This window comes from Tachypleus tridentatus, chromosome 4 (genome assembly GCF_004210375.1).
Source record: "Tachypleus tridentatus isolate NWPU-2018 chromosome 4, ASM421037v1, whole genome shotgun sequence".
In the NCBI taxonomy this organism is placed as follows: domain Eukaryota; kingdom Metazoa; phylum Arthropoda; class Merostomata; order Xiphosura; family Limulidae; genus Tachypleus; species Tachypleus tridentatus.
Genome location: NC_134828.1, coordinates 38489595 through 38516333, shown reverse-complemented (window position 1 = coordinate 38516333; position 26739 = coordinate 38489595). Strand labels below are relative to the sequence as shown.

The 26739-nt window shown below is 29.9% G+C and overlaps 1 protein-coding gene across 6 annotated transcripts in view; it reads left to right on the top strand.

The window, feature by feature from the left end:
• Positions 1–26739, top strand: part of LOC143248879 (protein vav-like) — a 111784-nt gene that overhangs the window by 38144 nt on the left and 46901 nt on the right. For 4 of the 6 annotated variants that reach the window (XM_076497760.1, XM_076497759.1, XM_076497763.1 and 1 more), the window contains 9 exons: positions 949–1017; positions 3464–3664; positions 6253–6348; positions 13600–13671; positions 18470–18562; positions 19879–19970; positions 22459–22507; positions 24311–24331; positions 26017–26106. In XM_076497760.1, the coding sequence (XP_076353875.1) occupies positions 949–1017; positions 3464–3664; positions 6253–6348; positions 13600–13671; positions 18470–18562; positions 19879–19970; positions 22459–22507; positions 24311–24331; positions 26017–26106 (783 nt within the window). The remainder of the gene's footprint in view (positions 1–948; positions 1018–3463; positions 3665–6252; positions 6349–13599; positions 13672–18469; positions 18563–19878; positions 19971–22458; positions 22508–24310; positions 24332–26016; positions 26107–26739) is intronic. The other 2 variants (XM_076497762.1, XM_076497761.1) reach the window with 1 other exon arrangement.

Genomic DNA, 26739 nt, shown 5'->3' with positions numbered 1-26739 from the left:
TACATTTGCTCAAACAAATACATAAATCATATGCATTTGTATTGATAAATATGAAACCATTTTAGATGCATCTTGGTCAACATGTATTTATAACAAATCACTATACAGATTATGCTGTTATTAAATGATGTCTTGGTTGTATTTTTAGATCATATAAATGCTGTATTCAATATTTATTATAATCATATTGATCACATTTGTTACCAATAAGTGTATAAACCAAAACATTAATTTAGTAGAATTTCAATTAGTATTCTACACTTGTTTTCACAAGTGAAGAAATTTTGTCATTTTTCTTTGGAAACGAAGACAAGTTTTCTTGTAATACAGAATTTAATTAACCTCATATTTTCCCAGTAAAATAAAGAATGCTGAACTCCAAATATTTAAAACTGAAGAGTCTCTGAGCTTAGAATCTTCTACAGATGACAAGTATGTGTAGTAATGAATTAAAAATATATTGCTTCTACTTGGCTCATTCAAACTGTCTAAAATGCAAAGTTTATTGTTATAATTTCCTATAGGCTTAGATAAACTTCAACTTGAATTTGTTTTCACAATTTAATGCAAGGTAAGTCAGTTATCCACTATAATATTGTAATCTTTCATTTCAGTGATGACGAGAAAACTCACTTGTAGAGAAAAATATATATGTAAAAACGGCTGGTTTGGTTGAGAAAATTTTTTATGTAGAGGAGTGAACAATGTTTTGGTCCTCTACATAAAATATTTTCTCAACCCAAACCAGCTGTTTTTACATATATTAATCTTTCATTTGTATCTATACCCCTCCCTCTAGTGGCTCAGAGGCAAGTATGAAAGCTTATAATGTAAAAATTCAGATTTTTCTACCATGCTTCACAACAGCAAACAAACCAGTCTTGTATATTTAGTTACATATAACCTTAACCAATAATGAAATATTTTATATCAAATATTTTTAAACAGCACTTTATCAGACCACTGAAAAATGTCTTGAAGGAAGAAGAACGAAGAATAATATTTATGAACATTAAGGTTAGTTTATAATTTTTCAATTTATTTTCCATTATTAGGAAGTATACAGCATATATGTCATTTATTTTGTTGTTTCACTTCTTACTATTGTATGTTATAAATGTACATATCATAAGTTTTTTGAATTTTAAAAAAGTCAAATACTATTTTCTTTTTAGGTTCCATATAGTGTCAAACAATAGTTATAGCTAATGATTTAATTCTTTCTTGAATTATTCAACTATTTACAAGTACATTTAAAAAACAAAGGTTAAAAGTTTTAGTATTCAACAAGTGGAACTCAGAATTTACATTTTTATCATATTAGTAAATATTAGGTTTAAGTAATTTGGATACATCAGAAAGTTTGTCTTTTTTTTATCCCCAAACTGAAATTAAAAATTTGAAAAATTCTTAACATTAATTTTTTTTCTTATCTTGTGGCATTAGAATAATTGATATATTACATTTCTACTTCTTATTTCTAAAAATTACTTCTGATCATGACTTTCATCTTACAGTTATGTTACATACATAATACTTAGCATGACATAGTCTAAAAGGTAAGCTTTATGTGAGAAAACCTCTGAATACATGCAGGTGAGTAAAAGATGTGCCATTTTTATACTGAACAAAAAGTACAATTTGGGTTTCAATATTGTAATGCTATAATGTAATTATGCTATATATGAACAACAAAAAACAAAAATTGTATATTTTCTAAAGGAGCTTACTACTGGAATATTTATTTGCATTTTGGTACAAGTTAATTTAGACTACTTAATGGTCAGTTTTGTTTTTCAAAGCTTTGGTCACTTCGGTGAAAACTGTTCTATCATCTGTTCTCTTAATAACATTTACTTGCAAAAGTAAATGAGTTTTTACAAGCCTAAAATATTTGTAGAACATAATAGAAAACATTTATAAGGTATTTTTGCACTGCCCAAAACTTTTACAGATAGAACATGCAAAATGAACTTTTAGATTTTCAGTGTGTTTATATAAAGAGTAAAACTACACTTTTTAAGTGGAATAACATTTTAACATTGCATACTATTTCAGTTGCTCTTTATATCCTAGAGTGACATGAGGCTAGTGGGAAACCTGCACAAAATATTCAGTAGAAGTATTATATTTTCATTTGAGAGATAATGGAAAATATGTTGTAATTAAGATAACAAGGATAGCAAGAGGATTTTCCTTTGAAAGCTATATTTCATGAAATTATAAAATATTAACCTTGGAGACTTGTCTCAACAACAAATAAAATGTGTGATGTAATGCTGTAAAACCTGTGTAAAATGAAGATACTATAAGAAAATTGAGTTCAAAGAGCAGAACTTAAATTAATAACTATGTGTTTTAGGATTTTCTAACATAAGACTGCCTTATGAATTTGAATTAGAGCACTATGTTTTACACTGTGTTTTTTCCCAGCCTTTGTGCATTCTAAATCTGAAGCTATAATTGAAAGTTTTATATAGTTATGCATACATAGTGAGGTACTACAGATGAAAGCTATAAAGAAATAGAACAATAAATTAAAAAGTAAGTAAGCTTTTCCAGTAAAAATATTAAGCCAAGGACTTTTGCTACATAAGAAATAACTAACTATATGAACTAGAGAGAAATACATTAAAGGTAAACCATTTTACAGATGTTGAATGTTAGCAGTACATGTTTTTTGGATGAAGTATTGAAATGGTATATTGTTTCACATAATTAAAAGTGAGTTAGTATTGTAGTATTAGGTATTTCCACATTTTCTTTTGGTATGATTCGCCATTTAACTGACTACATGCACTGATTTTATTATTGTAAATTTACAAAAGAAAGATGGTTTGTACTTTTTATAGCTTTTTATGCAATTAGTTAAACAACACAAATTTTATGATAAGCAGCATAAATGTGATAAATGCACTAATTGGTCTATGTCTAAATGTAAAAGTTGTAATTTGTAGTATATTTTTAGATGAAAATGTTAATGCAAAGGATTACTATGAAAACAAGGTATGTTTCAAAATACTTTTTAGCCTTGAGTACTTCAGGAGATTATTATTTGGAAGAATATCATAAAAGAAGAATAGTCATCAATAATTAAATTCTTTAACTTCTAGGTTTTATGAAATGTTTTTATAGTATTATTACAAAAGCCTCATAGTCATACTATGCTGTCATTTTAATGATCAAATTAGATGTACTTTTTAGTTTGTCTGGAAAAGTTTTATGGAATTAGAACCTCGATTTTCTGAAAGGTGTAAGCACAGCACGAAGCAGTTATGATGACTGAATTGTTAAAAAGAAAAAAATTCTTTTAGCTTCAGAAAGCTTTACCTAGTGTCACAAAATCCATATTGTTGTTTTTTTGAATGGTTCAGAATATTTATTTAACTTTAATTGAAAATCAAGTGATCTGTGCACCTACTCTATGATCTTTTGATTTAATTCTACCTTGTTTTGAATATAGGAATTAGCAGAGATCCATAATGCATTTCACAGTGAACTATTTAAGGCCTGCACATCCAGCCAGCATAGAATCAGTGATTGTTTTATCCACTGGAAGGACAAATTTGTAATTTATGGAGAGTATTGTTCTAATCTTCCAACTTCACAAGAGCTGTTGGATGAATTGTGTAATAAGAATGAGGTTATTAATCAGTGCATTTTGGTAAGTCTTGCTCTCCTTTTTGTGCTTTTTTCTTAGTCATATAAAAAAATTTCTATCACTTTGTACATAAATGTGATAAAGATGCTCAAATAATGTTAATTGTGACAAAATCTGAGGAAGTATGAGTTAGAAATATTTACTATGTAATTTCTCAGCTTAGTATTGTAGAATGCTAAATGAAATTTGGAATACATGATGAAATTTTATGTAATGTCTGTAATATCCAATTGTTTTGTAGAACTTCTCTGGCTTAACCCTTTAGGGGTCAGGTGACATTTCATTACATTTGAGACTTAAAATTTTTATGTACTACTGTTTTATGAATACATGACAATAAGTTTGGCATCAAATTGCAGAATGTAATTCAAGTTTCCATACTGTGCATCAGTTAATTTCTTAATATTAAAACAAAATTGTTAAATACAGCATTGGTTCAAATTAGATGTGTTGACATCCAAACACAAAGTCTGGTCACTTTTGAAATAGAAACTCATTTTTGATATTGACAAGCTAGAGTATAAAATAAGAGCATTCTATCTTTTCTGTGTACTTAGATAACATTATATTTAGCAAATCAAACACAGTGGCTCTACTCACTATTTTTATTTTTGGAAATATTTGTTTATGCATACTCACTTCTCTCTGTCATGTTTATAACCAATTGAAAATTAAAAATCTCCCTCATGTGCAAGGTTGAGAAGTTATCAAAAAATAGTTGTTTGTTTGTTTGCAAGCTTTAATGATAGGTGTAAGATGAAATGGTAGTCAGAAAATTGTTTTTAGATCCAAATATGGCTTAGGTTGTAAGGATAGTAAATGTCAGAGGAAGTCTGTGGTATTGTTATAGTAGCGTAGAAATGTTTATTTCAAAATTAATATACAAAACCTTAAAAACGTTTGATAAGGCTTAGCATGCAAGGTATGACAAGTGAATACAAATTTCATAACAATTGTAAGAAAAAAATTTGAGAATTTATTTGTAAATTCAAATAATATATGTGTATACACATACACATTAAAAAATATTGGTCCACAAGAACAAAACTAAGTTGCAATTTGTAGGCCAGTTTTATGCTGTTGGATATGATAGCACGAGCTGCACGTGTGCTTCATGATTGCAACTTTTAATGTTGGATACAGCTGAAATATCATTAAAGTAAAGATAATATAAATAGATGTATAATGTTACAAAATATAACCTATTTAGAATAAACATTTGTGGTTTTCTGTCACAATATGTAGTCATTCTACAGCAAAAAAAGCATAGTTTAGATCTGTTTCATGATTTTTTTTTTATGGTGGTTATGAGGTTGGTCAAGTTGACCAAGGCTGTAGAGAGATAAAATAGAGAAAATGACAGATAAGATATAAAGTTTTTCTAAAATAATGTTTGGTAGTGATCTGGAGGATATAGAGACTTCAAAACACACCATCTGCTGACACTATAACTATTTGTCAGTCTCCAGGGTTTTCACTCTTTGCCTGTGTAAGCAATGAGTATGCTTGCTCCAGTCTTTTGTATCTCACTTGGATGCCTTAGCCAGATTCTAATTTGCAAATATTTTACCAACTTCAATGTGCTGTTTGTCTATGTACTTTATATAAGCACCTCATTTTGATAATGTAGCCACATTTTAAAGACATAAACTGGCTTTTAGTGTGAAGGTAGGGCAGGAGAGTGTAAGTGGAGATAAGTGTTATTGGAAGATGTTAACTTCTGAAACATGCTTATCATCTGCTGACAATATAGCTAGAATCCAACATTGAGAAAGTGAGGGGTTGGTGAAGGCATGATCCATACAGAAAGCATTTGCATAGAACAGGAGTGTACCAAAAGAAGAAAAAGATACAAAAGTAGGGGAACCACAATACATCCAGTACAGGTATGCTTTTCACCTTGAATGTAGTTTCTACATCAAAGTTGGAATAGAATATGAATAATCGTCGGTATAGGCCAGTCCAAACCAGATAGCCAAGATTCCACAACTCAGAGTTGGAGTAAAGGGGTTATGGTACCTATGTCCCACATCGATGAGTAGGGCTATTGGGTTGCAATGTTATATATATATATATATATATATATATATGTACACACACACAAATATACATGCACACTTTGATTGGACACCAGCTCCTAGCTATAGAGTGATGGATATCAGTGGTGTGAAATGGACAAACTAAAGAAGTCCAAAAGCCAGATAATGGGATGGTGTTTGCTGTACTCAACAAAAGGAACAGAACTCATCTTGTCTGGAATTATGAACATTCATCCTTATTCCCTAAACAAGTGGATAAGGAGTATTCTGCTTGCCCCTGCAATTATGCCAATGACATGGAGCATTTGCTCAATCAGAGACCTAGGATAGGACCACTTTTTATTCAGACTTATGATAGGGACCACCTTCTATGGAACAAAAATAGGCTTTCTATGATATATACTTTGTATGATATTGTTTGATATACCACACTTAGTACAAGTGAATTAGCATGGCATTTGTTCAGTTAATTGTAAATTTGTTTATTTGGGAATGTATTATATTTCCTGAGAAGATAAATTGTTTATTTTTTGTGTATGTTTTTGTATTCAGAGGTGTCAAATGGAAGCCAATGAAGGAAAGTTTAAACTGCGAGACTTGCTGTCTGTCCCCATGCAGAGAGTTCTCAAGTATCACCTTCTGCTTAAGGTCAGGTTCTTTATAACCTTTAATAAAAGTTAGTATCTTTTGAAATGTAATATTACCTACTGTTAGAGTTTAACAAAAGATTACTTTTCTGGCTACTTTTCAGCCACTTGACAAATGTTAATATGTTTATTTATGAAAATAGTGTTATGATTAACTTTCTTCTAGTGATAGTTAAAAATAAGTTTGGTAGAAAAATGCACTAAATGGATATATTCAACTTGTTTTCTTACTTACAGTTTCAAAATATATAAAAAAGAGTAATTCTTCCAACATTAAGTTCCTTGTAAACCAAGATTGTCTGTAATTTTGTTGAATGAAATGTCTTGGAGTAAAATTTTTAACACAGTTAAAAAACAGGTCTATGATTAAAATACTGTTTGTTTGCAGTAAGATGATCTGTGTTGAAATTATGGGTTGGTAAGTAGTGTCAATATTTTATAGTCTGATGCACCATTTCTCAAGGAATTCTGATAAAAAGTATTCTTGCTTTCACTGGGTCTTTAACATCTCATTTGCAATACTGTCTGGTAAATGGGAGAAAAAAAAGAGTTCTTCATTTATTTGAATGAATTCTTGTTTAAAAGTACACTTGTATGGTTAAACCTGAATAGCTGTTGCTTTACCATTTAAAATGTTCCCTTAGAATAATGGAATTTATAATTTCAAAGTTTTTGAAGGTTTCAAGTCTACATACTTCATAATGTGATAAAATAAGTTTGTACACCATTTTGCAAAAACTGTTCAGAAATGCATAAATTAATACATTTTTGAACAAAAACTTGTTTAGATAATGTTTCAAAATATACTATTTAGGAAAACAAACCATAAAATGTGAGACTGATTCACAAATGGAAGGTTGTGCCAGATCTGTTTACAAGGTTCAGACAGACATTAAGAGTCCCTCCGCTAGTACAGCAGTAAGTCTACGGATTTACAATGGTAAAATCAGTGGTTCGATTCTCCTCAGTGGACTCAGCAGATAGCCTGATGTGGCTTGCTATAAGAAAACACACAAATATTAAGGAGTGTTTTGCCATGTTCTCTAATGGTTTTAAACGTAGTGGTGGTGATGTTAAAAAAGATACATTTGCAAGGTGTTTAGCATAACTACAATGTCATAGTAATTTGTAATATACTGGGTTTATAAGTTTTTGTTTGGCTATTTTGACCATGGTTTTTAGCCACTGCTGTTGTTGGCTGTTGGGTGGTATTTGTCACTGCATTTTGCCTTTTCTGGTATTGCAGAGTGTTTCCTTCCTCTGCCATCTTCCATTCCTTCCCTTTTTACTGTCTTCCTTTCCTAACTCCCCTGTCTGTCTGTGTTCTTAATGTGGCTTTATATACTATCATGATTGCCTCATTGCCACCTTTCTCTTACTTCATTCTTTTGTGCCTGTTGTTGCCATTGTTTGGTTGCATGTGCTGTTGATAATTCGTGCATCCTCTTCTGCTGTTACTGCCCTTTGTCTTCCATCTTCTCTGTACATGTTTATCACCACTTCCTTCCACCATCTGACTGTTTTGTTACCCATGAGATTTCTGCTTCTACTGGTAGCTAGTAGCCCAGTAGGGATCTGGGCATCTCTCCAGGTCTCCCTAATGCCAATTCTCTACCTAACCATTTTAAGTGAAGCATAGGATACTCCTGCCATTTACAATTTCACAGCTGCTGGAGTAGTTGATTGTGGAGAATCCTCACTGATTGGACTTAGCACAGTACAGGTAGAAGTGGGTTAGGGGTGATTTTGTCAGTGTAGTATGTTTCACCCTTTACAAACAGAACACAACTAATGCATCCTCCTTCTGTAGCCACAGTTTATTTAGTAGAGTCCATGTTAGCACATTGTTTAGGATCTGATTGTCCCCCCCATCACACTAAACATATTGGCTCACTAATCATTTGTGTGCAAGTGCTCAGATATTCATGTTATTATATTGCCTGTCCTTGTGACACTTGAGGCTCATTCACCTCTCCCCCTTACATTCTGGACAAAAAGGATATCCTGGTCAAGACTAGATGCTGTCTCTCCCCCAATTTGCACCTATATAGCCTCTACCATTGGTTATCATACTTCCTGGGCTTCCCTTTGAGCACTTTTTGAAAGAAGATCATGCAGAAGATTTTTACACCATCCCTTCTATCAATTCAGCATGGGATTTTAGCATTTCTTTGTGTTTATATGAATTATTGTCTGGAAAGTTAGCATTTACTTAATTGGAAAATGTGTCTTTGATAGATACCTCTTCATACATTCCCTCCTCACTTTTGGTGCACTTTTGTGTCCTGCCTTGCTAAATAATGAAGTTATTATCATAAGTGCATAAGGGAAGTTATTGTGCAGGGAGGTTGTATTGCTCTCTTGCTGGCATAGGGCTTTTATCACCATACTGTGACCATTGGTTTTGTAAAGGCTGCAGTTCTTTACAGTAGATTTCTGGGACTTGTTGGAAACAAATTTCAACAATGAACAGACAGCACACAAAATATTCAAAACAAGTCAAATGTTTGTGCAAAAAGTTGTTACACTGTTGGTTATCACAGTTGTATCCAAAGCATTAAATAATTGTCTTTTCACAAGTTGATTTATTTTCTTCTATCTCTGTTTTTACAATACAAGGTTGTGATACTCAATTTAAAATCACTACAGTAACTGTTGGTTACCACAGTTGTATCCAAAATTTTAAATAATTGTTTCATTTTTATCAAAGTTTACACTGTTGGTTCAATTATTTTTGGAACTCCCTTTGATAAGACAAATTATTCTCCTCTATCTCTATTATTACCATACAAGCTGTGATACTTTCACTTTACAAATTCCCACTATACACTCTTTATGGCTAAATTCACAATCACACAGTATAACTTCACTTCAACTGTCACTAACTTCCTCTGTCTATCTGCATGTATTTATAACATGACAAGAAAATCTAGAAATATTTTGCCCTCTAGTAACAATAATATTACGCACAATAAGAAAACTTGGAAGCTTTGAATAATATGACATCAACAATGTTATTAGAGCCTAGTATAACAATGAAATAACACAATATATATGACTCGTACAAAGTTGTGTAATGAAACGTCATAACTATTGCTTTTGAAATAATTAACTTCAAACACTTGTTATCAAAACTAAATGATCATTAAATATTGGATAACTAAATAATAACCCTTAAAACATAAGTCTTGTACATCCAACAACCATGCACTAATGCTAGTCATGTTAAGCACATGAATTTAGGTGGATATTACCTCAAAGCTATTATCTTGAAATTCTCATAGGAAGATGTGCTTGGAACATAGCATTTCAGATTAGGAAAATATAAATTTAGATATTGACAGAATATTTTTCTTATGGTAAGAGCATTATGTTTGTTTCCTATATTTTAATTGAATAATGTCTCAACATTAAAAAATTTCATTAAAACACAGCCAGCAGTTTACAAACTGGTACCAGTAAGTCCTTCTTCCTGAACTTGTGGTTTTAAATCCTTTGAATCTTTTTGAATTTTTGTAAAAACACTGAAATAAAAATTCTCATATTAGCATTTTTGGTAACTTTCATTTTAAAATTGGATCTTGAATGAAGAACTGGGTATATTTTGATTATTTATGAAATTTTCTTAAAAATTCTGTCTTCTCACTTATGTCAGGCTTGAGTATATTTCTGTTTTCAATCTTATCTTAATTGTTAGTTGGTCTATTTGAATTTCACATTTGAGAGATAAATCAAAATCATAAATGGTAAAACACTTAACCACCATCAGGACACATATTGTAGTAGTATAAGTCATGAATATTTAATCTTCATTAATGTTAGGTTATCTTATTAAATGTTTTGATATCAGATGCAAAGGATAGTTTTTAATATTAAAAATAATGCCAGACATTTATTATAAGTTTTTCTCTTCAAAAGTCAACTTTAAAAACAGTGCAATTTGTGGGGGTGAATGGAGTTAATTGGGTTAACTTTCTCACTTGACAAAAAAAAAACTAAGGAAGTTGTGCTGAGAAAAATAAAATGTCTTCATATAGGATGTATTTTCAGTTGTGAAAGAGAAGTGTAAGTTGTTTTTTTTAAGTGTATTTGTTGAATATGTTAAGAGAGCATCATGAAGGATATGATGTATTTGTTGAATATGTTAAGAGAGCATCATGAAGGGATATGATGTATTTGTTGAATATGTTAAGAGAGCATCATGAAGGGATATGATGTATTTGTTGAATATGTTAAGAGAGCATCATGAAGGGATATGATGTATTTGTTGAATATGTTAAGAGAGCATCATGAAGGGATATGATCTGTAGCAGTACAATTATTCTTATTACTTTTATTTTTCATCTTCAAAATTTATATAATTTAGGAAGAACACAAACTATGTGAATGAAGTTTTATTTTTTAAAATTCTAGTCTAATTCACGAAAGAACTTTACACAAAGAAGTTCAACTGTCATAAATTTTGCTTGACTGATTGCCTAACAACAGGTAAATCTGTATAAGTGTAGACAAGTTTTCTAATTACTTTATTAGTATACTATAGTTAGTTAAAAAGAAAATGAAGTGATGATTTTTGGTAAGTAATGAACATTAACTTTAAGATATTTTTTACACTAGTAATTATCAATTACTTTATTGTTACAAGTAAAAATTTACAAAAATTGACAATCTAGCTTTTACTTTTCAGTTGTATATAGTCTGTTTTAGACAAACTCTGACTGAACTGTTGTTTCTGTATGTTTATGTTCATGCTTTTTGCTGTTTCAGTTGTTTTTAGAAGTTCCCTTTGTAAATATGAAACAGGTAGTTTTATGAGAGGAGATTATAGCTAAATAAAACATGAACATTTCCACGATTGTTGTGAGCTAAATGATATTTTTTGAAGATAGATACATTAGTAGGATTTCAATAAAGTTTGAGAACAAAGTCTCAATGTACAATAAAGAGCATGAGCAACTCTGAAATTAGAAGAAAATTCTAATAAATCAATACTAGTTTTCAGTGAGTTTTAGAGAGAAACTATTGTAAATACTGCTAACAACTTCAGACAAACAGAATAGCCAACTTTCAGATTAAGTTGCAAACAAAAACAAAGGGTAATAATGCTCTTATAATAAGAAAATTGAGAGCATGATATCTTAGAGTAACCATCCTGTATCAGGCATAGCAATGCAAGTTTCTTATGCATTAAATTATTTAACTATTATATATTGTGCCAATTCAGAGAACCATAGATCAAGCTTTCAATAACTTGCAATAACTAGCAATTTGAGGACCTAGCATGTAGAATGGCAGATATACATCATTGTAATTAAAGAAGAAAAGACTTTAATTTGAAGCCAAATCAAATACAAACACTATTTGTTGAAGGAGACAAAGGACAGCTAATTGTATAGATGGAAAACTATTACATTGCGATAAGTTAATTTGAAAAGTTAAAGTAAACTATTTAAATTTGAAGTATAGGTGATTTACATCATTAGTGAAAGTGATAGACAAAACATAATAAACATAAACAGCAAAACTTGACTCTTCCTTACCTGAATTAATATTTTTTTCTCTAAAAACTGCCAAAATTGTATTAATTCTTCCAATACATTTTTTCTGTATTTAATTGCTCCGTGTGATAGTCATAAAACAATTCTATGTATACAAGGCAGAGTAGAAGGAAATTGAATTATTTCATGAAGTAGAAGATAACTTTTATGATCAAACTTTTCTGCAGAAATTAAACATTAGGCCTAATTTAGTACATGGTCTCAACTGGAGGTAAGATATTCCAAATCAGAGCTTGAGGAAAACTCAAGAATTTTTATTGGAATGAAACATACTATTTACAGTGTTTTTGTTCTACAGTAGTAAATGGTTAACTAACACTGATTAATTTGTTTTGTAATTGTGGGATAGGGTTATGTATTGTTTTAGTGAGGGTTTTGAGCTGCAGCAACTGTGAATGTGTTCTGATCTCTTATTTGTGGGTCATTTATAATGACTGTAACAGTCAATTTCACTATATGGTTGAAAGTTTCCATGTAGGCAGTGAGTTCTGTTGATTTGTTGTGCTCTTGTATATAACATATCTAAACTAGAAATCACTGATTGATATTCCTGAACTTTAGAAGTCTTTGACCTAGTTGTTTAGCTCATATTTCATTTAAATTGCTATTCATAGAACATTCCAAAATTATGACCTTTAAAAGATGATTCTGTATTGATATTCTGACAGTGGCCTAGTTATATCTCTTTACTTGTGATAATGGTGGTACACTGATACATGACACTCTGGACTTATTTAAATCATATTTACAAGGTTGAATTGTTTTTTTTTTAGTTCCTTATATTTATATCCATAAGATTTTGGTTGGGGTAGAATGCATCTACAGTTCATTTATTTACAAGGATGAATGTGTTTTTTTTTCTTTTTTTAGTTTCTTTTATTTATATCCATAAGTTTTTGGTTGGTCTAGAATGCATCTATGAGTGAAAGCAAATAATACTATTGTAAACCTATCTCAAACATGTATTTAAATCTTCTACACCCACTTTATTAAAATAACATTACCAGTAATCTCTAAAGGACTAAATTTTTTATAGAGTAGAGTAGAGCCCATTTTTTATCATATTCAAATCCTATTTTCTCTACATATAGGTTTTCAGTAATATTTTTATCTTGTTTTCACATTCTCTGTTGTATTCTTTCAGACATTTTTATTATTCAGATTTTCTAGTTGATGATAACTGTGATAACTGTACCTTCTAATGTTATCTCAATTCACTGTTTTTGTTACTTAAAAATTAGCTCCTCATTTTGTCACAACATGATGGCTGTTTTTTCTTTTGTTTCTTTAAGAACTTTTACTGCTACTCTTATGATGATTGAAAAGTAGCATAATAAACTAGTTAAGTGCTTTGGGAGAAATCTTTAATTTCATTTTTGTTGATAAGTAGCTAAAATGACAGTCCAGCAAATTATGTCATAAGTACTTTTGTTTGTAATATCTACACATCATGTTTGTCACAGGACACCATCATGTATATTTTGAATAATCATAAATCTAATAGCTTAAGATTTCATTTTACAAAATGAATTTGCAATCTACTGCAAACAAATTCTATGTTATGTTTTTCAAAAATATACATACGTTAACAAATAAAAAGTTTACCCCATACATTGTTACTTTTAAGTTGTATATTATGTAAAAAATCTATTTCACACTCTCAATTAATATATTTCTTTATCTTATTTACTTAGGAACTTCTGAGAAATACACCTAAAACACATGAGGACTATGAAGGACTAGAAAAGGCATTAGACTGTATGCTAGTGAGTTGTGTATCTGCCATATCAGTATTTTATTTGTTACAGTTTAAAGTCATATTATGTTTCATATATGTGGAAATGAAAAAGTTTAAACAATGTTATATATTTACTTATTTGTGTGTGTGTGTGTGTGTGTGTGTGTATATATATATATATATATATAATAAATTTACAAATAATGAGTCAGTCATAACTTATGAAAGCTATACTTTATATCTTTAAATTGATATACAGTTTTAAGACTAACACTTGTGTATATACATAAAAAATCCAAACCAGTTTTGTTCCATTATAATACTTATAATGAATAAGAGCACTTTGTAAATTAATAAAATTATGAGCTGAGCAACAAAGAATAAAAAGGGTAATAACATTCTTTTGTCAACATTTGATGCAAGTTTTAATGACAAAAAAAAAAAGAAAAGATATCAAGTTTTTGTAAATTACATACAAATGATCAAAATTAATAAGGCCAAATAATGACAGCATTACTTGTTTTGCAGAAATTTTGATTAATTTGTGTTTAAAGAATGTTTCTAACAGCAGTGAGAATGTTTTTTTTAATACAATTTAAAAATAATTTTGATTTTATTCAATAATAATTTGTTTCTTAATTTATTCTGTAGAACGTATCTGCACATGTTAAACCATGTAGTGTGAAGAAGTTGACTTAATTGAAAGTTGATGATTCATATTATAAAGTTTGTATGTTTACCCAATTTGTATTTATTGATACAAACATAATTTTGTTCCATAATAATTTAGATCTCCATTAAGAGAAAGTAAATATGTTAAGCATGCAATTTATGTTAATTACTTAATACTTTTCAACAGAGAGATCTAGGAGGACAGTCACTTGTTGGCTGTGCTGAAAATTAATGACAGAAAAGAAATTAAAATAAAACTTCAAAATTTTCACAACAGTTAATGTAACATTAACATGAGAATTTTATAGGTCACTTTGTTATTAAGCCTGGTTGTTTCTGTTGCATGCAGTTCTTGGTAATAATATGCAGGGCTAAACCTGCTTTTTAAAATCTTTGTAGTCCTAGAATTATAACAGCTGCTTTAAAGTTAAGTACAAGAAAATCAAATTTTAGGAATTGAAATGTACAGAAAGCTACAATATCAAGTGTTTTTGCAGTTATAATTATCATAGTTTTTCTTTTCTTAATTTTACAAAAGAAAGGTTTCTAAATAATTTTTATGAAGTTAACATTGAGAAGCTGCACAAAATGTATGTGAAATTTAAAGTAAATTTTTGTATTATGGGTCATGTTGTTGGAGTTGATAATGCCTTAAAAACACACATAAGTATTTATTATTGGTGACCCTTGTCAGTACAGCAGTAAGTCTATAGACTTACAATGCTAAAATTAGTTCCCCTCAATGGGCTCAGCAGATAGCCCTGATGTGGCTTTGCTATAAGAAAAATACAAACACAAACTTAATAATGACATCTTCATATGAGGAGTAACTAACCATACAAATTAAATGTAATAAATATACTTTATGTATACTAGATGTACTTCATGAAACAAACTAATGAGAACTAAATAATGTCATAAATTATTAATTAATACTTAAGAAAAAGAAATAAAACCTGTTTTAATCACAATGATTAACATTACACTATACTGTAGAATGTTTACATTCAGTTCAGTGAGGAACTAAATAAAAATGTTTATTTCAAAAAGGAAAGCTCTTCTAGTTATAAATCATTGTTTCACTTTTACTTTTTCCAATTGGCATGCCAAACTTTGTAATTTTTAAAGACGTAATAACTGAAGTTAAAGACCAGGTTGGTTCAATGTAGATGTCTGCATAGATCAAGAAGGTCTGTTTTTTGTATTTCCACTTGCAGAAATAGGAAAGAAAAATGTAATATAAATATTAATACCTTTGTGGTTTCTATTTAATATTGTTTTAACAGTATTTATAAGAGTGCAAAAGTCTTTAAAGCATTGCTTGATATCAAGCATAAAACTTATAAAACTACCAAATAAGTATTGTCTGGCTGCAACTATAGGTGAAGGATGCCATTTTTCAAGAAATAAGTTTGAAAATGTTTTTTAAACAAAGTAGAACAATTTAACAAAGAGCCAGAGGAAGCTAAAATTTTTATAAACAAGTTTGACAAAAGTCACTTCATCCAAGTCCAAATCCAGGTCTTTTTTGTTGTTACCTGGCCTGAGCAGACCTTCAGTTGAGGGAAAATGTAATTATTGTATTCACAGTGTGCTAGCTCTTTATGGATTCTCTGTTAATGTGTAATATTTCATCTGTGGAACCATTATTTTCTGTTTTAAATAATTTGTAGTCTGTATTACATGTACAATTTCTTGAGTATCCTTCTGTTTCACAGTCTTTTAAAAAATAAAATCAGTGATTGAATTTCACTTCATTTATGTTTCATTGAAAACCGTATGTCCAGTAATGTATTGTTCCAATGATCTCCAGTTTCCTGTAACTTTGAAACATTTTTAATACTAACATTTATCCTGGTGTGAATGACTTTTACAAGTTGGCAGAGTATGGTTATAATTAATTGTATTTTTCACAAGCCATTATGTTAGGCCTATTATATTTTTAACACCACATGTTTAATCTAGTCCCTTAGGAATTTTCCAGAATTGGAAGGTAACATTATAGTATTTCATTCCCACCATATTTGTCATGTATATTGTCGACAATAAGTTTCTTTCAATCCAGATCTTTTCAGGCCAGCTGGGATACAATGAACACACTAATGGTTGGAATACTATTTATGTAGGCCATTTATTACAAGAACAATTTTCCTGGTGTGAGTGATTTTTTACAAGCTGACAAAGCATGATTATAATTAATCATACTTTTCAGAAAACATTTTGTTAAACCTATTATATTTTTAACACTACTTTCTTCATCTAGTCTCTTAAGGATTTTCAGAATTAGAAGAGTGTATAATAACAATATTTCAACCAGAATATTTATATACTCTTGAAAACAAGAAATGCAAAAGGGATATTTTTGTTATTTTAAAGAGAAATATATGTAATAACGTTACAAGCTCAGAGTATGTGATGTTACACGTGTTAAGACACTGATTATCAGATCAAAATGACAATAAAAGTTGTGCACTTTGAAAACGGAGGAAAACATTGGATTTTTCGCCAAAACGCATGTGTGTCCAATAAATTTGTTTGAGAGATCTGCATGTTCTGCAAGTGCAACATGTGCAAAATCCCTATAAAAGTGACAGGTTCTCGGTTTCCATAGCTCGGTGTTAAGCCACCGACATGCAATACAGTTACGCCAAGACTGACTGAAGCACAACGCCATTGGTCGCTTGGAAGCAGGCGAATCTCGATCAGATGTTGCCAGAGCTGTGAATGTCCACAAAAGCACCATCACAAGGCTATGGAATTGTCACCAACAACATGGATCAACTCGTGACCGTCCACGATCTGGCAGACCTCGTGTGACCACGCCCACACAAGATCGCAATATCAGGATACGTCACCTTTGGGATAGGACCACCACTGCGACGTCTACTGCCTCAACCATACCAGGGCTGCGTGGGATTTCGATCAGACCGTATGCAACCGTCTCACGAGATTCTTAGGCCCCATGTGCAACCCATCATGGTGAACATCAACGACGTTTTTCAACATAACAACACCCATCCTCACACAGCCCGACTCACCACTGTCTTCACAACATCAACGTTCTTCCCTGGCCCTCCAGATCACCAGATTTAAACCCCATCGAACATCTTTGGGACAAGTTGGACCAATGTCTGGGACGGCTACAACCTCAACCGCAGACTCTACCTCAGCTTGCAGCAGCTTTGCAGGCTGAATGGACAGCCATTCCACAGGGTGTGATTCGTCATCTCATTGCTTCCATGGGCAGGAGGTGCCAAGCAGTTATTGATGCTCACAGGGGCATACTTGTTATTGACGTTGAGTGACGTTAAACTTCACCTTGTGAGCCTTTGCAGACTTTGGATGCTCAGCAGTGAATGTGTAAAGTTTCACACATGTCATACAGAACTACCCGGAATAAACGTGTTAACAATTTGTCTCATATTTTGCCTTTTGCATTTCTTTTTTTGAAGAGTATACATTATTATAACAAGTGAAGTTAATTACTTTCAATTTAATTTTTTTTTGTCTTTGACTGCCATTTTTCTGTTTGCTTCAGAAACTGTCACAGTGGATTAAATATTTGTTACTATGTTGCAAAATGTATTTTCATAAATAACTAACAAATAAATTGTAATGTGAGGTGACTGAATGTGGCTTTTCATGCTTCCACCATTGGGACAGTGGTAGGTTTACAGAATTACAATTGCTTGTGTAATATTCTGTAATGTTATTTTGAATGCAGTAAAATTGTTTTGAAATTCATATTTTTTATCTATTTTTAGTGTTACTGAATTTTTTTCACCAGTAAGTTGGAACATTTCATAATATGCCAAGGTGTTTGGCTTATACATTCTTAAATTAAAACATCACAGTAAATGTTGGCTCAAGTTACAAAATGGTTTAATATAAATAAACTAATAGTTATTTAAAACTTTTTTTATCATGCTTGTAAAGACAACATTTATTTTTGAGATGATAAACATCACTTTTATATTTGATGAATATAATTATTGTAAATGCTGAAATATTATAATATTCTAGTTTAATTTATATTTATAATAAGAAAACAAGCCCCACTATATTCTGTAGAAAATGTTTTGACATCAGATTGGGTTTTTCATAAAATGTAATGATTAAAAGTATAGTTTTATATCTACTTCTGTTATCTCTAGGACATTTCTCAATACATTAACGAAGTGAAAAGAGATAGTGAAACTCTAGAAATAATAAGAGACATTCAGGCCAGCATCACGGATCTTGACATGGTAAATATTTTTTAATGACACTGAATTATAAACTAATGTTGTAAAAAATTTATAAAATGCTGAACTATGTGAGATATGCATCAGTCCAAGTTTCTTCATGGCTGACTAAATAAGACACGTATGTATTATACTTTACAAGGATCTTTCAAACATCTGGATGTTGATAATAGTACGTTCTGTATTGCACTTCTTAGGGATTTATTAAAATTTTGAGATGTTAATGTTGTTAAGTTGTATATTATACTTTTTAATGATCCCTCAAACTTTCAGGATGTGATGCAGGTGAGGTACGTATTGAAGTTTATAAGCAGTGAACAAATTTTAAAGCTCATTGGATGAGGTGATATGTGTTTAATGTATTCTGTATGGATGGACTTTGTAAAATGTATATTGTGAGTAACTAAGTCAGTAAAATTTCTTAGAGAAATTTTAAACTTAGTTTGAAAATTCATGTATATCCAGCATACTTTATTAAATGTTCAGTTGTCAAAATAAAAAGTTTAAAAATAGGATTTCCTTTGAGGTGTATAAAGTATGGTTGACTTAGTACAAAACTTGTATATTTGGTGAAAGTAGAGAGTCTGTTTAACAATTAATGGCAGCTAGAAGATACCAAGAACTAAAACATTGATACAGCTTTTCTCCTTGTTTTAAGATGAGCAAATCCTAAGAAACTAAAAAAACAACAACTGTTAACTTGATTTCATACTTTGTTGGCTTCTATATTTTCATTTAATTCTCAGTTTGACCTAGATTTTCATATGAAATTCCTAGTTAGTATTTTATTTTTTATTGGTAAACCTGTAGACAGAGATATTTTTGGGTTTGTCTATAGTTTCAAATGAATAATTATGCTTTATTTGATACTCTCACTTTTCAGAATGATTTGTGAATAAAACTTCAACTGTAATTTGCTTGTGTAACCTATTACATTTTTTGTTGGTTAAACAGTTTTATTTGTTTATATGGATTGTTTTATTTAGCTGTATCTCATCAGTGAGTGTGCACTAAACATTTCTCTTGTGCATATTGAGAAAAATTTAATTGGTAAAAACTTTCTTTTGTTTGTATGTGTGGTCAAATATTAATTTCAAAAATAAGAACCAGTCATTTATTAGCTATTCAGTGTTTATTGTTATAATAACCAATGGTAATTTTTACTTATTCAAAGTAGGGTCCATTTTATCTCGGCTGGATACAAGTCTTTGTACTTTAGCACAGTTTTATTTGTATCATGTTTATTTTGTATTAATATGAAAATATAAGTTGTTTTGTTGGTTTTTTTTGTTTTAGTCAAATATTGTTTCTACTTTTAGCCTGAAAACACTGAACTGAGAGATTATGGACGTCTTTTAAAGGATGGAGAACTTAAAGTTAGATCACATGATGATAACAGGCTGAAAAATAGGTGTGTCTTAATGTTTAATAAGATTTGATAAACTCTCTTAATCTTGTTATCAAATCCTTATCTGGACCAAACACATTATAATTCATTAAGCAGGGTTTGGAGGAGGGGATGTGCTTGGTGCAAATGACTAGAGCTTGTGCCATTGGGGGGGGGGGTCTTGGCTGAAGCAGATATTTTATAAACATAGGATTCCAAAAGGTCCATCTTGTATCTTAGTATTTATATGTTGATACTACTTAATAGTGAACATTCCCATGGAACAACTTTATGAGGTTTTTATCTTGCAAGAGGAATAAATAATATATATTGAGAAAAAGGGGTAAGAGAGAATGAGGGGTCAAGGATCAGGGGGAAGCGCCAGGCCCTATTTATAACATGGAAGCTTGAAACTGCTATTGCATACAAACCCACAGAATTTATGAAGTTTGACTTTTTTGAGAAGTTTGAGAAAGATTATTATTTTTCTTATCACACTTATTTCAATGCAATAGCAACTATATTTACATCAAGAGTGATTGTAAATTACATCAATGGATATAATGTTTTCTTTATGAAGATATAAGATAAATTATTATTTATTTAAATCACTTAATCCCTTATTTTGTGTTTTGGGCTGAATGGAATATCTTCTTCATGTTAAGAAAAAAGTAGGTCATCATGCATGATTATATTTAGGTATATTAATTTGTGCTTTTAGTGTGTACATGTCTAAATTATTTAAAAGTTATCATATGTTATTATTTTTTATGATTTTTAAATGCTAAGTTTATTTAGGTGAATATTACAGGGAACTCAACTTTTATTACCCTTGTATTTTTCTAGTATTTGATTTACCATTCATCAAATGTAATGGACTGTTCTGTAGCAAATAAGAGTGACCCATATTTATTTTATTTTTTTCTTAAAAAGAAAAAATATATAATTAAAATTCTGAGCTTAAGTCAACATTCTTGCAACACTTATTGACTAGATAATTTAAATTGTCATTGGTAAAATGCAAATATAAAATGTTTTTGTTAAAAATTAGTAAAAAAATATTCTTCTGTTTAAAGATAGGCATGTATATATGGATTTTTGCAGGCTTTTTCTTGTGATATAGAAAGTAGTTTGACAGGGTGATACAACCAGGTCATGATTCTAGTTTCAGGAACACATTATAAAAGTTACAGTTAACACTTGATGCAATTCAGCTTCTTTTGTTTTTGGTTTGTAAAAGCATGTTTGCTGATACATTATAAAATCTTAATTTACAGATTTTATACAACTGGAAATTGATTGGAGTTATATTTATAAAGCATATTAAAATTATTGACTCTTGTGAGAAACTCCTATTTGTAATTATGAGGTAGTAAAGGCAGAAGTTAGAAAAGGCTTAATTAAACACAGAGATTTTTGTAAATCTATGTTCATTAGAAATTCAAAACTCTTTATAGACAGACTGAAGGTTTAGACAAAATAGAGTATCTTGAACAAATTTGAGGTTTAGACATAACCAGAGAGTACTGGTTTCTCAATGTTTCATTAAAAATGTTTTAATTTCACCTTTTAAGGTCAGCATTGAAATAGTTGTTTATTTATCTGCATTTCACTAAATATGTTGGTTTTTAAAAACGTGTTTTAGATTAAAATTGTTTTCACTTTGCAAGTCAAAAGCTCCTCAAGTAATGCACTACTCTAAGGTGTGACCATGGTTGAGAAAGGAAGAAATTTGGTAGTTCTTTCAGTGGTTTGATGAACTATTAATAACTTATAACTGTACTACAATAGATATAAAGTAATAAGGCACAAAATAAGCTCCATATAAAGAAAAAAGAAAGTGTGATGTTGTAGATAGCAGATTTATAACTTTTTTTATGTGAACTCGGGTATTTGAAAGTTGTAAGTCCTATAACTTGAAGAGTTTGTATACATGTATGTGTTTTATAGCTTAAAACAGTATGAGCAATGCCAAAGAGTAAGAAAACATATAAAGATAACATCCCTACATCTTAGTATGAAAACAAAAGCTGACTATTACTAAATCCCAATTTTAATAAAATCATTATGTAGAAATGCTTATTCCAGTTCCAAGCTGACATAGAAAGATTTATTTTTGCAGATGAATTTCACATTGGGTCTTGCTAATAGTGGTAATGAAAATGATGGAAGTGATTTAAAGATATAGTTTCCAGTATCTTCCTTTTTTTCCTTTAGAAAAAAACAACAACAAAGAAATATAAGGTTAATAAATAGACTATGTATTTTACTCTAGCTGTACACAAAATGGCTGAACCAGGTCAGTAACGAGAACATAGGATATTAATAACTAGTGTCAACATAGAATTTAAGTAGAGATGATGTTAGAATTTAAACTAATATGTGTATAGATATCAGAACATTTATTCAATTTTGTAATTGAAGTATTCGTGTTCATTTGATATTAAAAGTACATATGTGCAATGTCTTATTATGATTGTTGCATATTTATAATTCTTTGGTATTATTACAGATACATCTTTGTGTTTGACAAAGTAATGCTTATGTGTAAATCAACAAGAGTAAGTAATTTTTGGAATTCTTGTATTTTTTAGAAAAATACTCATTTTAAAAATAACTCCATTCTGGTTGTAATATCTAAAAGTGTATTTCAAGTCTTTTAAAGGGTGTAAACCAATTACTTCTACTTTGTAATCAACTGTTTTTAAAAATGCATTAAAATTGTCTTGCTTTGCAAAAAATATTACGTTTTTAGATGCTTATATTTGATAGATACTGATTCAACTACTAAAAAAACAAACTTGATAAAGGTGATGGAATATTAAACTATCAAATAGATTTTCTTGATGCCAGGAAGTTGGCTTTACAACTGCTTTACATTGAACATTTTAATGTTAATACTATTAACTGAATGTGTGACAATGTTTGTAAGAGTCATGGAATTTCTGGAAGGTCAAGAAAAAATAAAATATATTTACAAATCTTTTAAAGTCTGGAAATTTTCGTGAATTTAAGTTGCAATGAATATAATGAAAAATAAAATAGATGATGAACTTAGAAGTTTTATGCAGTAGCTTCCTTCTTATTTGCCCCTTTTCTGATGCAATCTCCATCTTTATCTGTCTCTGAATAGCTGAAGAAAAATTTAATAATAGATCTGATTTACTGACCAAGTGCAATGCATCTGTTTCAGTTAGTATAAAACTGTTTGTTAACTAATTAACTTCAAAGAATACCATAAAATATTTGCAATAATAAATGTAATTTCTAAATTTCAAGTTTTAACAGCTAATCTATAATTGAAATTTTAACAGTATTATACTAGGATATTTTGAGTTCAACATTTCATTTCTGCCATTAAGTCTAACCGTAACTGTTCTGCTAAATTAATGTCTGAGGTTTTATTATTGTGTAGTATGTAATTTTGGGCAGTACATGTCTACAAATCAGATATGAGTTAGTGGTTAATGTTCCTGGATTGTGAATCTGAAGATTCATGGTATACATTGCACAACTTTTGGGCCATGGATAAGCTATGAGAGTCATAGTCAAACCCACTGTTTGGTCAGACAAGGATAGCTCAAGTGTTGGAAATGAGTGGTATGGACTAGCTGTTTTCTTTCTTGTCTGTGATATCAAAATTAGAAATAGCAATGTAATAGCTCTTTTGTAGCTTTACACAAGAATTCTCTAAAAATCTATGTGCAAAGGTATTTTGATGCTGTATTTTACTTTGCTAAAGTCCCTTTCTCAAGTTATTTTTCTTCAGGAAGTAGAAAAGAAATAAAACCATGTTAATTCATTTATTACTTTTTACAATTCTTTTAACTTGAATGGAGGAGGAATGTCTCCAGGGAATTATTTATGTTGTTTAATTTCCTTAAGTTCTGTTGAGAAAATGTAATTATGTGGTTGTTTTATATTAAGCTGCAATGTGTTGTGTCAGTATTTGTGTTTTTTTTATTTTCAGTAGTTCTCAAGGTGCATTAATAAAGTGATTAGGGTTTTATGCATTGAAATATATAATCTTGGAACCAACTTAATGTCTACCAGGAAAATATGTTTAACTTCACAGACTGTTTATTGAAAGCACAGTTAAATTCTCTCCTGAGAAGTAAAGAAATATGTGTCATCAAATTAATTTACCTTTTTTTAATGATGCATTTAGAGATATTTTTCATTTAGTCATTTTTCTTTACATTTTAGGCTACTTCATACTGTCGTAGATGTCTGAAATTAATTTTAGTCACCAGAGATATTCATGATTAGGCCTTGTGAAAAGGGATATTCTTTATTCAAGCCTAAAATTGTAATTCAGGGTTAAATGTTTTTTTTCCTTTTTTCCTTCTTGCCACATGGAGCAGATGGTGGACAAACTGTTTGGGGTAATTTTATTATTCAGTTGCATACATGCATATCTATGTATACTTATGCATGGCTTATCTTGTTTTGTTTGGTTTATTTAACTTAGCAGGTGTATATAAATGTGTGTGCATGCTGCATTTGAATTATGAAAGGCAATATAAACATTACTGTTGTAGTTGTAACTCTCAAATTACCACCTTGGTTCTTATATAATATTCATTATCTGTGGTACGTCATACTGAGTAACTTTAAATTTTTTTTACTTGTTACAACATTCATTATAAAGAACAATAGAAAAGTAGATGTAGTAATCCATTTTTTTTTTGTAAAATGTGTAGGAAACCTTATTAATAATTAATGGTATTAATTGCAGTAATGGTGGTTGTTATGTTTAAAATTCGTAATGAGTATGTTATTTAATAGAAACCTTGTGATGAACAAAGCCATGAACTCTTAACTAATTTGGTGCATAAATAGTTAAAAAAAAAAGTGTGTAAAAAACTGATGAGGTCCACATTTACTACACCAGTAATTTACAAGGCAAGTTTTACTGTAATGGTTGTTAATGTTTTTCTCTAGATTTTCACTTTGTGTTCAAAACTGTTAGCATTATTCTCTGTGTTCAGTGTTTAAATGTTCATGTGTATTTTCACTAGATTTGTAACGGTATTCTGTTCATTAAATGATTTGGTGTTATTGTATATGTGCTGTGAAGAACTTAATAGCAGTAATTTTTATATTCAGTTGTTTATTTATGTATTTTTCTTAGGTTCTGAAAAGTACTTTTTATGTCTATTAATTGAAGTTGGTATGTGTTATTTCCATCAAATTGTTAACAGAAATCTTCATACTTAGTTAATTAGATGCAGCTTGCTGGTATTGTGTATCTTTTATCATCAGTATTATTTGTATTCTGATGTTTGTGTTTGCACATTGTTAGAATGTTTATGTGTAAATACTGTTATAAAATTTAGAGTAATCTATATTGATTTGTTTATCTTCATGCTGTTAATTGGTTGTTATTGTTAACAGTACTTTGTTATTTAATTAATGAGATGTTATGAACACATTGTTATCAAATTGCTACTGTGTTTTTATTATTACCAGATTATAAAATCACTTTTTTGTGTTTAGTTATACAAGTTCATATTAGTGTAGGTTTTGTTAGGAGATTGTGTTTATTTTCATGATGTTGCCAGGTTGTTCAAATTGTTCTCTATTGGTATTTTTTTAATTTGACTTTTACTCTATTGTAAAGTGATTAATTTTTTACACACTCTCATAGCACTTGTTATGTTTGATTTTTAATTTTACATTGTCTCTCTCTTTTTTTTATGTAATGTAGTGTTGTATGAGTAATTACCTGATTCATATTTTGATTTTTTTGTTTTCTCAAATTAAATTGATCAGTGCTACTTCTGGCACTTGCCAATTTTGCAAATTGTGTTAAATTTATTGTATCATTTGATAGTTTTTCAGTGAGTAAAACATAATGTGTACATTTTTCTCGCAAAAACCATGCTTCAAGTTCTAGTAGTAGGTACTGCTAAAACTTGTTTATAAAATATGAAATTTTTTAAGACAAGATGCAGCTTTTAGAAGTTAAAAAGTTAATATTATAACTCAATTTCTAGTAAATAATATATTTTCTTTATAAAGTTTATTTAAAAGTGTTTTTTTTAATATTCTGTGTCCACTATTCTAGGGTGAACAGTATAGTTATAAGGAAGCTCTAATTCTTAGTGATTACAAAGTTGAAGATGTTAGCATCACAAGAAGTGGAAATAAAGACAAGGTAATGCATTAATTTTTGTTTTGTTTTGAAGAATATATGTGGACACACTTAATGTTTGAAAGTGGAAGCAAAACTTGTTACGGTGTTTGCTAATGCCATATAAAGTAAAGATGAAAATGGAGAGACGAGAAATTATTAAATAAATTAAACTACGGTAGAGAGTACTTGTTCTATGTTATTCACAAAGGTAGATAGTTATCTATGAAAATCTAAATTCTATACAAACCTTTTAATCATTTATATAAGAGAGAGAAAAAAGTAACCAATAGATGTTTGAAATAATCCAGAGAAGAAAAAAAAATTGAAATCTCTCTTACGTCATTAGCATAAAGTAACACAGGGAATGGTTTCTGTTGTAATGTACATGTGTAATGTAACCATATCTTAGTTCAAATAACTTTTGACAAAGGTATGTATCCCTTTAGAACTTCAAGTATATGAAAAAATAGGACATTTGGAGGTGAGGATTCTGTCGAGAAGCATTTTTGCTAGGGAATGGTATTAACAAAGTGGATTGTAGCCTAGTGGATGTATTCATTGCATTAAAAATTACAAATAATGTTTGTGGTGAACACAACAAAAACCACCCACTGTATCATTTTGTGTTGAATAACAAACAAATATGTATTCACT